Consider the following 11,932-nt stretch of genomic DNA (forward strand, 5'->3'; position numbering starts at 1 on the left):
TGTAATCTAAGACTTCCCAGGGGTCTGACCAGTGACATCCCCCCCCCCACTCCACCCCCCATCTGATCAGAGGCCTGAAGAACCTCTCCCAGCATGACCAGTTGCCCCCTATTCTGACCAGTGTTGAGGGCTAGCTTCTCCCCAGTAACCAGTGAAATCTCACCCCCACCCCCACCGCACGGACACCATCCAGGGATTTTTTTTTCCCAGTCAGGCCTGGCTTGTGAGGAGCCGTGGACAGTCTGATCTGTGATCCCAAATCTGACCTGTGACCCTTCCTTCTGACCCATGGCGGGGCTCCTCCTCCCTTCCCTCAGGTGCCCTGGCCTCCTCTCCTCCCCCACTCACCTGCTCCTGCCAGCCTGATTGGCTTCCCCTCCCCCCAAAGTTGAGAGGGAGTGAAGGGAAGAGAAAGGGAGGAAGGGGGGTGACATTCCTGGGATTCCCTGGATGGGGGGACGAGAGGGAGGGCCCTAAGGAGGAGAGCTAAGGAAAGAGCACCCTACAGCCCCCACCCCCGCCAGCATCACAGAGGCCTGGGCAGAACTGGGGTTTGAAGACCATTAGAACTGGTGCACTGGTCAGACAGGAAAGCAGCCCGGGGCACTGGCCACAGGGGAGGCTTCACAGGGCATACTGGCAGAAGCTGTTCTAGGCCACTGGTCAGGCTGGGGATTGCTGGTTGGACTGGGAGAGGCCAGTGCAGGCCACTGGTTGGACCAGGGCCAGCTGGTTTAAAACGACGAGGCAAGCCCAGGCCACTGGCCACGGTGGGAACGAGTCCCCCGGTCAGAAAGAAGGGGAGAGAGAGGGTCTGCGGTTGTTCGGTGAGGTCCCCGCTCAAGACACCGGCTGGACTGGTCGGTCAGGCCCCCGCCGCAGGCGCTGGTCAGCCTGAGCCTGACACCCCTGCGGGCGGTGGGAGCCCGGCTCCTGGCTGAGCGCTGGGAGGTCGGCTCCGGGCAGTGGGAGGTCCTGGCCCGGCGCCCGGGTTTGGGGGGAAGGGGGGGGCGGGAGGGCGGGGCTGCATGGGGCGGGGCCTCCTCGCTCCAGCCCCGCGTCCGGCCGGAGCCCCAGCCCGGGCTCAGTCGCTGCCTCCGCCGCTGTCCGCCCGCCCGCTCGCCGCTCGCCGCCCGCCCGCCCGCCGCCCGCCGCCGCCTTGAACATGGAGCCCCCGGACGCCCGGGCCGGGGCGCGCAGGGCCCCGCGGCTGCTGGTGCTCGCGCTCCTGCTGGGGGCGCCCCCAGGTACGGCTCGGACTGAGAGCGGGGCGCGACTGGCGGCGGCCCCTGGGGACCCCGGGAAGGGAAGAGGGGAGGGGCTTTCACCGACCCCAGGAAGCCTAACCCGGGGACCCCAGGGAGGAGGGATATGGGAGCATGGGGGTGGCCCTCCCAGTGAGAGACCTGGGGACAGCCAGGCAGCGGGGCTGGGGATCCCCCTGAGAAGTCGCGGGACCCAGGAGTGCGGGCTTTCGGCTCTCTCCCCGCCCAGACCGTGGGATCTGCCCCCACCCCCACTCCCACCTGGCCCCTGCTCCCTCAGACCCAGAGGTCCAGGCCTCCAGCGGCTGGAGCAGCTTTCCCCCAGAAAGAAGAAACCAAAGCAGAGCTCCCCACTCAAAAGTTGTCAAGTTTCGAGAGGGTCAGAGACCCTGTGGCTAGAAACCAAGTCACATGCATTTGCGGGATCCCCCCCATCTAGACTCAGAGCCCAGGCTCAGAAGGACCCGCCTCGGTCGCCTCCACCTCCATCGGAAAGGGCAGTGACAGCGGAACCAAGTATTTCCAAGTGATAGTGCCCCCTTCCCGGGGGCCCCAGATGAAAATCCACACACCTGCGTGGTGGTGGGAGGAGGGGAGGAGGCCCTGAGGGGCTGGCCGCTGAGGGACAGAGAGATGAGAAAACTGGGGAAGAGAGAGATCTCTCCATCTATCCTTGCTGTCTGCTGCTCAGACCCAGCCCCAGGCACCAGCCTGGCCCCACACTCCCTCCCATGGGGCAGGCCTGGGCCAGAGGTGGGTGCCTGGGAATCCAGGCCCCTGGCTCAAGCATAGCGAAGAGTGGGTCCCCAGGGGCAGAGCTGGGCCAGGCTGGGCGGGGAAGGTTCTAAGCACTGAGAGCTCAGGCCAGGATGCCAGCCCAGAGAGTGAAAGAGCCTGCTTTCCTGATGCGAGCAGCTCTATCCACCTGGGATCCTGGGACAGGAGTGTCCGCCCTCAGCTCCCTTCTCCCCCCCCCCCCACCCCGGGACTCAGGATCTGGGGCCTCAACCCTATCCTGTTCTGAGGTGACGCACTGCTGTATCAAAGAGTTAGAGGGGCCAAGGGGCAGGTAGGGGGCTGGGGCAGGTCTGAGCCAGTCTGTCCCTCCCACATTCCTGAAACCTGCCCAGCCCTGTCCCCCTCACCGCGCCCACACATCCATCCCACCTCAGCTCCAGCCCAGCCCCAGCCCCAGCCCCCCACTCCTGAGGGAGAGATTCAGGGGCAGGGCCGAGCGACATGGAGACTGAGAGACACGCAGAGACCGTGAAGCTAAGAGATGGAGGCCCAGGGTGAGGGACGCACGTGCAGAGGTGGTGACTAAGATGGAGAGAGACAATTATCCCATCACCGTGCCAGGCCCTACGCAAGTGCTGGAGGCAAAGGAATGAGCCCGCTCCAGCCCTGCCCTTGAGGGGCATTTGGCCTAGTGGGAAAAGCAAGGACAGACACGATTTAAGCCCAAGAGGATGGAATGGAGGCCACCGGGGCCCCGTGTGGCCCAGGGAAGGAGCCCTTAGTTCTGCAAGTGAAGGGCGAGATGGGGAGAAGTGCTGATGGGATCTGAAGCTCAGAGACGGAAAGATGAGCCTCGAAGGGAGAGAGGAGCTGGGTCTGAGGGAGGAGGGGACTGGGGGCCTGGACTTCTGGGTCTGAGGGAGGAGGGGCTGGGGGCCTGGACTCCTGGGTCCTGGGGGAGGAGGGACTGTGTCTGGAGGGCTCTGCCTACTGGTGGTGGTGAGAGAGAGCTCCCTCCCGCAGGTGCCAAGGCTGAGGTGCGCCTGTCTGTGCCCCCCCTGGTGGAGGTGATGAGGGGGGAGCCTGTCGCTCTGGACTGCACACCTTTGGGGGCCCATGACCATTTCGTGCTGGAATGGTTCCTGGTGAGTGCTGTGGGCTGGGGGCCAGGGGGTGCCAGAGAGGGGCCTGAGAGTCCGGGTGCAGAGGAGCTGCAAACATCTATTCCCTCATCGGAACCCAAAGGTCCCTAGTAGCGCCGCCAGGCTGCCTTTCCATTTTACAGGTGGGGATGTAGAGGCCCAGCATGGCCAAGGCCTCTCCAGGGTCTCGTGGTGTCTGGGCACAGCTGAGAGTAGAGCGAAGAAGTCCCCCTTCAGAGCGCTGGCTCTCGAGGGAGCACATTCAAAGGCAGACACCCAGAAAGCGAGAGCCCCAGGGGTGGGACTAAAGAGATAAAGAGGCAGGAGAGAAAGGGCAGGAGAGGGACTCAGAGGTGGGAACAGAGAGAGATGGAGACAGGGAACCAGAGAGAGGAAAAATGTGAAGCAGTTAGGGGACGGGGTGGGGGGGGTGGAGAGAGGGACAGAGGGACCGGAGAGAAAGAGGTAACGTGAGGCAAACAAAGAGACCCACGGAGCAGCAGAAAGAAAGGGACACGGAGCAGGGAGGGCCGGCCCCCAGCTGAGATGCTCCCCCACCCACAGGCCGACCGCGCTGGGGTCCGCCACCGCCTGGCCTCGGCCGAGCTGCATGGCTCTGAGCTCCAGGACAAGGTGCACGATTCCCGGGGCCGCAGCCCCCCATACCAGCTGGACTCCCGGGGGCGCCTGGTGCTGGCCGAGGCCCAGGTGGGTGACGAGCGGGACTACGTGTGCGTGGTGAGGGCAGGGGCCGCAGGTACCGCCGAGGCCACCGCCAGGCTCAACGTGTTTGGTGAGTGTCTGTGCCGCACACCCCCGTACCCGGCCCCGGGAAGGGGCGGGCACGTGAGAACCCCGGCAAGGGGCTCCTGACAGTGATGTCTCTCCCACAGCGAAACCAGAGGCCACCGAGGTCTCCCCCAACAAAGGGACACTGTCTGTGATGGAGGACTTTGCCCAGGAGGTACCTCGGGCTGCACCTTGATTCTGGGGTTCTGGGGGTGGTGGGGACTGGGGTTCTGGCCTCCTGCATCCTAAGTTTGGGAGGGGCTGGGGGCTTAGGCTTCCTAGACTGAGGAGTAGGGGTCTGGGAGCTGGACTGCTGCATCTGGGTGGGGAGAAGCCCTACGGGAGCAGGACCCAGACTTCAGGGTCCCAGCTCCAAGCCCAGCGCAGGCCTGTGTCTGCCCCAGATCGCCACCTGCAACAGCCACAACGGGAACCCGGCCCCCCAGATCACGTGGTATCGGAACGGCCAGCGCCTTGAGGTGCCCATGGAGGTGAACTCCGGTGAGCCCTCGGGAGCCGGGCCAGTCGCGGGCCGGGTCAGGGCGGGGCGGGCGCTGGGCTGGCTGACCGCCGCCTCCCTCCCTGGCTCTCGCAGAGGGCTACATGACCAGCCGCACGGTCCGGGAGGCCTCGGGCCTGCTGTCTCTCACCAGCACCCTCTACCTGCGCCTGCACAAGGCCGACCGGGACGCCAGCTTCCACTGCTCCGTGCACTACCGCCTGCCCACGGGCCAGCACGGCCACCTGGACAGCCCTTCCTTCCGCCTCACCCTGCACTGTGAGTCCACGCCAGCCCCTGACCACCCCGACCTTGGAATCTACACGTCACTGAGGCCTGACCCTCCAAGCCGACCCATGACCTGCCACCCCCTCTGGCCTTCCACTCCCTTAGCTCACGCTGAAGTGTATGCTGGCTTCTGACCTCTGACCTCAAATGGTAACATGAGCCCCATCCTGAGTTCTGACCCCCACCATAGCACCCTGGACCCCAGGGAGTTTGGTGACTCCATGTTGGGCCCCCACCCTTTCACAGCAAATTGGGTCCCCTGAATCTCACACGGACCTGTCCCTCACACGGACCTCTGACCCTTGACCTGTGCTCTCAGCCGATCTCAACCTCTGACCTCAGGTCCCTGATCTCAGCATAAGCGTGACCCTGAGCCTTGAAAGATATGGCCTCTAACCTTTCACTGACCTCTCTCCTTTAATCCAGCCCTGCCTTTTACCCGTGACCCTGCTCATCTGCCCTTTCCCTTAGATCCCACGGAGCACGTGCAGTTCTGGTTGGGCAGCCCGTCCACTACTGCAGGCTGGGTTCGCGAGGGTGACTCTGTCCAGCTCTTCTGCCGGGGGGACGGCAGCCCCAGCCCGGAGTACACTTTTTTCCGCCTTCAGGTAACTCATCCCATCATGCCCTTGGAACCGCCAGCCTCTGACCTCTGCGACATACTCACCTGCACCGCCTTCCTGACCTTTCACCTGGGTGGCCTCTGCTTAGCAGAGGCACCTGACCGGTGACCCGGGAGCTCTCAGGACCTCTGACCCCTGATCTGAGAGAGCCCTGCCTCACCGAGATGCCTGACTTGGGTGACGCCTGACCTAGCATGACCCTGCCAGCCCAGGGCATCTCCTGAACCGGGTTCCTCATCCCTGGTCCCCCAGGACAAGCAGGAGGACGTGCTAAAAACAAATCTCGAGGGGAACCTGACCCTGGAGGGGGTACAGCGGAGCCAGAGCGGGACCTACGGCTGCAGGGTCGAGGACTACGACGCCGCTGAGGACGCGGAGCTCTCCAAGACCCTGGAGCTGCACGTGGCCTGTGAGAGCCCAGGGAGAGTGGGGGGGGGGGGGGGCCCTGGCACCAGCTGCCTCCTCACCCTTACCACCCCCCCCCCCGGCAGCCCTGCCTCCAACCATCTCTATGGTCCCTGCCCTGGTCCAGATGCCCCAGGCCCCTCCAGTCTCCCACACAAGGCAGCCAGAGAGCCCTTTCCAAAACACAAACCTGACCTTCCCCTGCTTGGAACCTGCACGTCTCCCCAGTGCTCTCGGGAGAAAACCCACTTGCCTCACCACGGCCTTCACGGCCCACCTGGCTGGCCTCGCCTTCGGCGGACCCTTCTCCCCGCCAACGCATCTTCCCCATCACACCCCAAGCTCCTCTCCTCTTTCCTACGATAACTCCCCATCCTCTCTACTGTCCATTCCTAACCTGTCTCTTGGGTCCCAGTCTTCTAAGAAGCCTTCTTGGTCCGCCTTCACCCAAGCCCTGTGTGAAGGCTTTGTCTCTCTTCGGCGCTCCTTCCACCTCCCTTCCTGGTGCGGGACCCTGTGCAAGATGCTGGGGACACCTCTGTGAACAAGGCAGCCCAGTCTCACCTCCAGAGAGCTCGGGGTCCAGTAGGGGAGACAGATGGTATACGCTAAACAAGACATTTTGAGTAGCGATCCTGCTATCTGTAGGGACTAACACAGAGGGATGGGATAAGGAATTGGCCCGGCGACCAAGGATTATTTTATTTTATTTTATTTTAAATTAATTAATTTATTTTAAACATTTGTTTATTTTTGACTGCATTGGGTCTTCATTGCTGCGCGCAGGCTTTCTCTAGTTGCGGTGAGCAGGGGCTACTCTTTATTGCGGTGCGAGGACTTCTCATTGCGATGGCTTGTCTCGTTGCACAGCATGGGCTCTACACGCGCGGGCTTCAGTAGTTGTGGCTCGCAGGCTCTAGAGCACAGGCTCAGTAGTTGCGGCGCACGGGCTTAGTTGCTCCACAGTATGTGGGATCTTTCTGGACCAGGGCTCGAACTTGTGCCCCCTGCGTTGGCAGATAGATTCTTAACCACTGAGCCACATGGAAGCCTGAGCAGAGATTATTTTAGATGTGGGGTGGTGGAGACTGCATCCCCGGGAAGCAGATTTTGACTGCAGGCAGGAAATTTATGGAAGATTCCTTGGGATCCACACCTATTGGGGGGCGGGGCGGGGAAGGAAGCAGGAATGGGCAGAGGGGGATGTTGGGCTTCAATCTAAGGAAGACCTTGGTTGGCCCCACAGGGCACTTGGAAGCTGGGCTATCCCCACTTAGGGAGTGGGGGTTGGGCCTTTACAACCCCACCTCAACCCATCATTGGATTCGGGCTGCCTGGGGAAGGAATGCACATGACCTTGAGCGAGGGGCTCGCTGCGGCTCAGGCAGTTTCCAGAGAGGGCTGACAGCTGAGGGCTGACAGCTGACGTCCTTCTCAACAGCTGGGGGAACAAATCCTGCAGCGCCAAAGGGGAAATCTGAGTGTCCACAATAGCAGGTCAGAGAGGCCTCTCTGAGAAGGGGGAATTTGTATAGGAAACCAAAGAATGGAATCAGAAATATGAAGAGCCAGAAGAAGAGCATTCCAGGCTGCGGAAACAGCATGTGCAAAGGTCCTGAGGCAGGCCCAATGTAGCATACTGTAGAACAACAGGGAGAGACTAGGGCAGCTGGAGCTCAGGGAACAAGGCGGAAGGGTGGGAGATGAGGTTGAAGGGTCGAGCAGGCAGAATCTTTTGGCTTCATCAAGGAATGTGGCCTTTATGCCCATGGTACGGGGGAACCACCGGAGGATTTTAAGCAGCAGCAAAGGCTGACCAGTGTGTGTTTTGAAAAGATCCTCAGCAGAGGATGATGGACCAGAGAGGACAAGAGTCTTGCCCAGTAAGGAGACGAGTGACTGCAGCGGTCAAGGCAGTTGGACCCAAGGGTCAGAGATGGGAAGAAGTGAGAGGATCCATTTTGGGGGTCAGAGCAGAGAAAGATTTGATGAAAAGTAGGTAGTATGGAGGAGAAGGCCAGGGTTTGGGTGGTAAGTCAGAGCAGGAGCACCTCACACCTCCAAGGGTATCCACTAACCTTGGGCCCAGACATCAGCTCTGGAGGCAAGTGGTTGAGGTGGGCATGTATTTTGGAGTTAGACTCCTAGATCTGGGCTCGAGGGCCCGGCTGGGAGAGTGGAGAGTTCATGGCGCCAGGGAGAACTTGGCGTGCTCTGCTGACAGCTGTCCATTCCCGTCTGCACCCCCAGCAGCCCTGGAGAGCCCCTAACCGAGTGGGTGAGGGTCCAGGGAAGGTGACAGTCTGTACTCCCCTCCAGACCTGGACCCCCTGGAGCTCAGCTCTGGCGAGGAGCTTTTCTTACCCCTGGGCAACAGCACGGCCGTGAACTGCTCCGTGCGAGGCCTGCCCACCCCGGCCCTACGCTGGACCAAGGTGAGAGGGAAAGGCGCCCCCCGACCCCAGCTCGGGACCCCCCCCCCCCCGCCCCTTCCATCAACCCCTCCCCTTCTCTCACGGCTGGCCTGGCCTGCTCTTTCTCTCCCCACCCAGGACTCGGTACCCTTGGGGGACGACCCCACGCTCTCCCTCCGCTCCATCACCTTTGATTCCTCTGGCACCTACACGTGTGAGGCCTCCATGCCCACTGTCCCGCTCCTTAGTCGCACCCGGAGCTTCAAGCTGCTGGTCCAAGGTTCGGGGGTGGGGGCAGACTTGGATGGGGGTACTATGGGGGGCGGGGACCAGGACCAACGAGACGGGTCCACAGCTGGTCCTTCTCTCTCTCCTCTTTCTCCCTCCATCCCCTTCCCCGGGGTGCCTCCGGCTCACCCCCTTCCCACCCCACCACCTGCAGGGCCACCAGAGTTGAAGGCAGAGGAGTCTCAGCCCAAGGCAGAGGGCAGCTGGAGGGAAGGAGATGAAGTCAGGCTGATCTGCTATGCACGCAGCTACCCAGAGCCCAAACTCAGCTGGAGCCAGTTGGGCGGCAGCGTAAGGGACCCTCCTTTGCATCCTGAACCCTCTGGGACCCTCCCCAAATCCCTGCCCCCTCAACGGTCCAAGCACTGTGTCCCCCACCCCACCCCCCTCCGCTGACCACTTCCTCTTCACCTCTGCCCTCACCCCGAGCCCTTGATCCCGGGCGCCCGGGCCTGACCCGAGCCTCCGCAGCCAGCAGAGCCGGCCCCCGGAGGCCAGGGCTGGGTGAGCAGTTCCCTGACCCTGAAGGTGACCAGTGCCTTAAGCCGAGATGGCGTCTCCTGTGAGGCCTCCAACCCCCACGGGAACGACAGGCACGTCTTCCACTTCGGCACTGGTGAGGAGCCACAGTGGTGCGGCCGGAGCCGGGGGTGGGGCGGACAGAGCGCTGCTGGCTGACCTCTCCCTCCGTGCTGCCCTGCAGTGGCCCCCCAGGCCTCCCAGGCCGGAGTCGCGGTCATGGCTGTGGCCGTCAGCGTGGGTCTCCTGCTCCTCGTCGTTGCCGCCTTCTACTGCATGAGACGCAAGGGGCACCCGGGCTGCTGCCGGCGGGGGGAGAAGGGGTCTCCGTGAGTGGCCTGCAACCTTGAAATTGACCTCTCGAAGCCAACGCTGACCTCATCCGCAACCTCAACCCCAAACCAACCACATCCCCAACTCCAGCTCCATCGCCAATAAGATGCCGTCCCACCTCCAACCTCAAACCGTCCCCTCAAACCGATCCATGACCGTCCCCTCCCCCATCCTCATCCCCAGCTACAACCCCACCGAACCAATAACCAACTCCCAACCCACCCCAAGCCCTCCTTAACCTCATCTGTACCCCCAACCTCCTCTCCACCCCCTATCTCATCCTCAGCCCCAAATCCAACCCCATCTCCGGTCCCAACCGCAAACCCAGCCAATAACCATCCCCAAACCCGTCCCTGTCTAACCTCCTCCCCAGTCCCAACCATGTCCCCATCCTCAGCCCGACACATAAACATCCCCGTCTCCAACCCCAACCCCAACCATGCCCCTAACTTCACCCCAAACTCCAGCTTCCTCTCCAACCCCACCCCCTTCTCCAGCCACATCCTCAACTCCAGTCCATACCCAGCACCAAACGCAACTTCAGCCACATCCCCATCCCCAAGGTCCCCTCCGACCCCATCCCATTCCCATTCCTAACCCCAAACCCGTCCCCATCTGACCTCATCTCCAACCGCAACCACACGGCCACCCTCAGCTCCGATCCACAGCCGTCCCCACACGCATCCTCCAAACCGACCCCAACCACATCACCAGCTGCATCTCCAACAGCATCTTCGACCATGGCCCCACCCCATCCCCAACCCCAGGGCCACTACCACCTCCTACCCTACCCCCAACCCGTTCCCCCCTAGTCCGTTCCCACCCATCCCCAAGTCCATCCCCATCCCACACACCCCATGCCCAGCTCCTTCCCTGGCCATGACCACGTCCAACATACTGCTTCCTCCCCCCAGGCCACCTGGGGAGCCTGAGCTGAGCCACTCAGGGTCAGAGCGGCCAGAGCAGACGGGCCTTCTCATGGGAGGTGCCTCTGGAGGAGCCCGGCGTGGGAGCGGGGGCTTTGGAGATGAGGTGGGTGAGGGCCTGGACACCCTGGTGAGAGGGGACCTATAGGGGTGGAACAGCCTCTTTGGGCCCAGGCTGACCCCTCTGTCTTCTTCCCAGTGCTGAGCCCGAGGACCTCCCAGAGGCAATCACTGAACCCAACCTGGAGTCACGGGCACCAGAAAACAAGCCCTGCTCACGCCCCCGCCTTCCCGGCCTTCCCCGGTCCCTCTTGGGCCCTCCCTTCCTTCCTCTGTAGGCTGGGCAGGGACCATAGCGGCCCTGCCGCTGCTGGGAGGGAGGGGACCTTCCTCCAGGGAGTGTGACTCTCCCAGGCCCCAGAATAGCTCCTGGACCCAAGCCCAAGGCCTGGCCTGGGACGAGGCTCGAGGTTCGGCTGGCCGGGGCTATTTTTACCTCCTGCCTCCATTGCTGGTACCCCCACCTGACGTCCTGCTGCAGAGTCTGACACTGGATCCCCGAGCCCGCCCTCGCCCCTGCCCTCGCCCCATCATCTGTGGACACTGGAGTCTGGAATAAATGCTGTCTGTCACGTGGACACCATCCTGTGGCCAGAGCCGCCTCTGGGGGATGAGAGGGGAAGGGGGTGCAGGTGATGCTTCTCTTCCCCCGGCCCTCCCGCCCCCTTGCTGGACCTCGGGAGAAATCGGATGTCATGGAGAAAGACATGAGAGAGAGAGAGAGAGAGAGTGACTCAGCTGAGTGAAGGGGGAGGAGAGAGGTGCTGGGGGTCCAGAGGGAGCTGAGCCTGGCCTCTGAGGACCAGTGCCTGTTTGGGGGGGTGGGGTGATATCCCCTTAAGTAAAAGTTCCCAGTCTCTCTTGCCAGAGGCCCGGAGGAAACTGAAGCGTCCAGAGGAAAAGCTCTCTCTGAGCTGTAAGAGTGGATGGAATTAGGGATTTAGCCATCTACTCTGGGGGTGGCTTGCTGCCTGCAGCTGAGGATTCCCTGGGGGAGTGGGCGTGAGTTGGAGGAACCCCAATGAAGGGGCCTGGGGCAGACAGAAGAGAGGGCAGAAACAGCAAAACAGCCAGAGAGACTTATTGAGGCAGAAGAAGAGGGATTTTAAAGGAGGATGGAGAGGCTTAGGGGGAGGTAGGAAGGATGGACCAGGGCCACTCAGAGATAAGAAAGAGCCACTGAGTCAGACAGACAGAGATTTGGGCAGAGAGGCAAAGACAGACAAATACAGGCGTACCTTGCACCGACTTCCAGTCTGGTTTCAGACCACAGCAATAAAGTGAATATCACAATAAAGCAAGTCACATGACTTTTTGGTTTCCCAGTGCATAGAAGTTATGTTTACACTACTGTAGTCTAGTAAATGTGCAGTAGCATTGTCTAAAAACAATGTACGTACCTTAACTAAAAAAACACTTTCCTGTTAGAAATGTAAACTATCATCTGAGCCTTCAGTGAGTCACAGCTGTCACATCAAAGATCACCGATCCCAGATCACTGTAACAAACAGAATAACAATGAAAAAGTTTGACATATTGCAAGAATTACCAAATGTGACACAGAGACACGAAGCGAGCAAAAGCTGTTGGAAAAATGGCGCCAATGGACTCGTCTGACACAGGGTCACCACAAACCTGCAATT

At 61.5% G+C, this 11,932-nt stretch overlaps 1 protein-coding gene across 1 annotated transcript; it reads left to right on the top strand.

Moving 5' to 3' along the window:
• The first annotated feature begins 1,060 nt into the window (after positions 1-1,060).
• On the top strand, positions 1,061-10,872 carry BCAM (basal cell adhesion molecule (Lutheran blood group)). The gene is made up of 15 exons (XM_057712920.1): positions 1,061-1,247; positions 3,027-3,148; positions 3,710-3,938; positions 4,039-4,109; positions 4,339-4,435; positions 4,530-4,712; positions 5,193-5,329; positions 5,597-5,753; positions 8,069-8,184; positions 8,302-8,443; positions 8,606-8,742; positions 8,923-9,067; positions 9,155-9,299; positions 10,218-10,335; positions 10,429-10,872. The coding sequence occupies exons 1-15, from the start codon at positions 1,166-1,168 to the stop codon at positions 10,432-10,434; spliced, it is 1,887 nt and encodes a 628-aa protein (XP_057568903.1). The 5' UTR covers positions 1,061-1,165; the 3' UTR covers positions 10,435-10,872.
• The last annotated feature ends 1,060 nt before the right edge of the window (positions 10,873-11,932 follow it).

This window comes from Hippopotamus amphibius, chromosome 16 (genome assembly GCF_030028045.1).
Source record: "Hippopotamus amphibius kiboko isolate mHipAmp2 chromosome 16, mHipAmp2.hap2, whole genome shotgun sequence".
In the NCBI taxonomy this organism is placed as follows: domain Eukaryota; kingdom Metazoa; phylum Chordata; class Mammalia; order Artiodactyla; family Hippopotamidae; genus Hippopotamus; species Hippopotamus amphibius.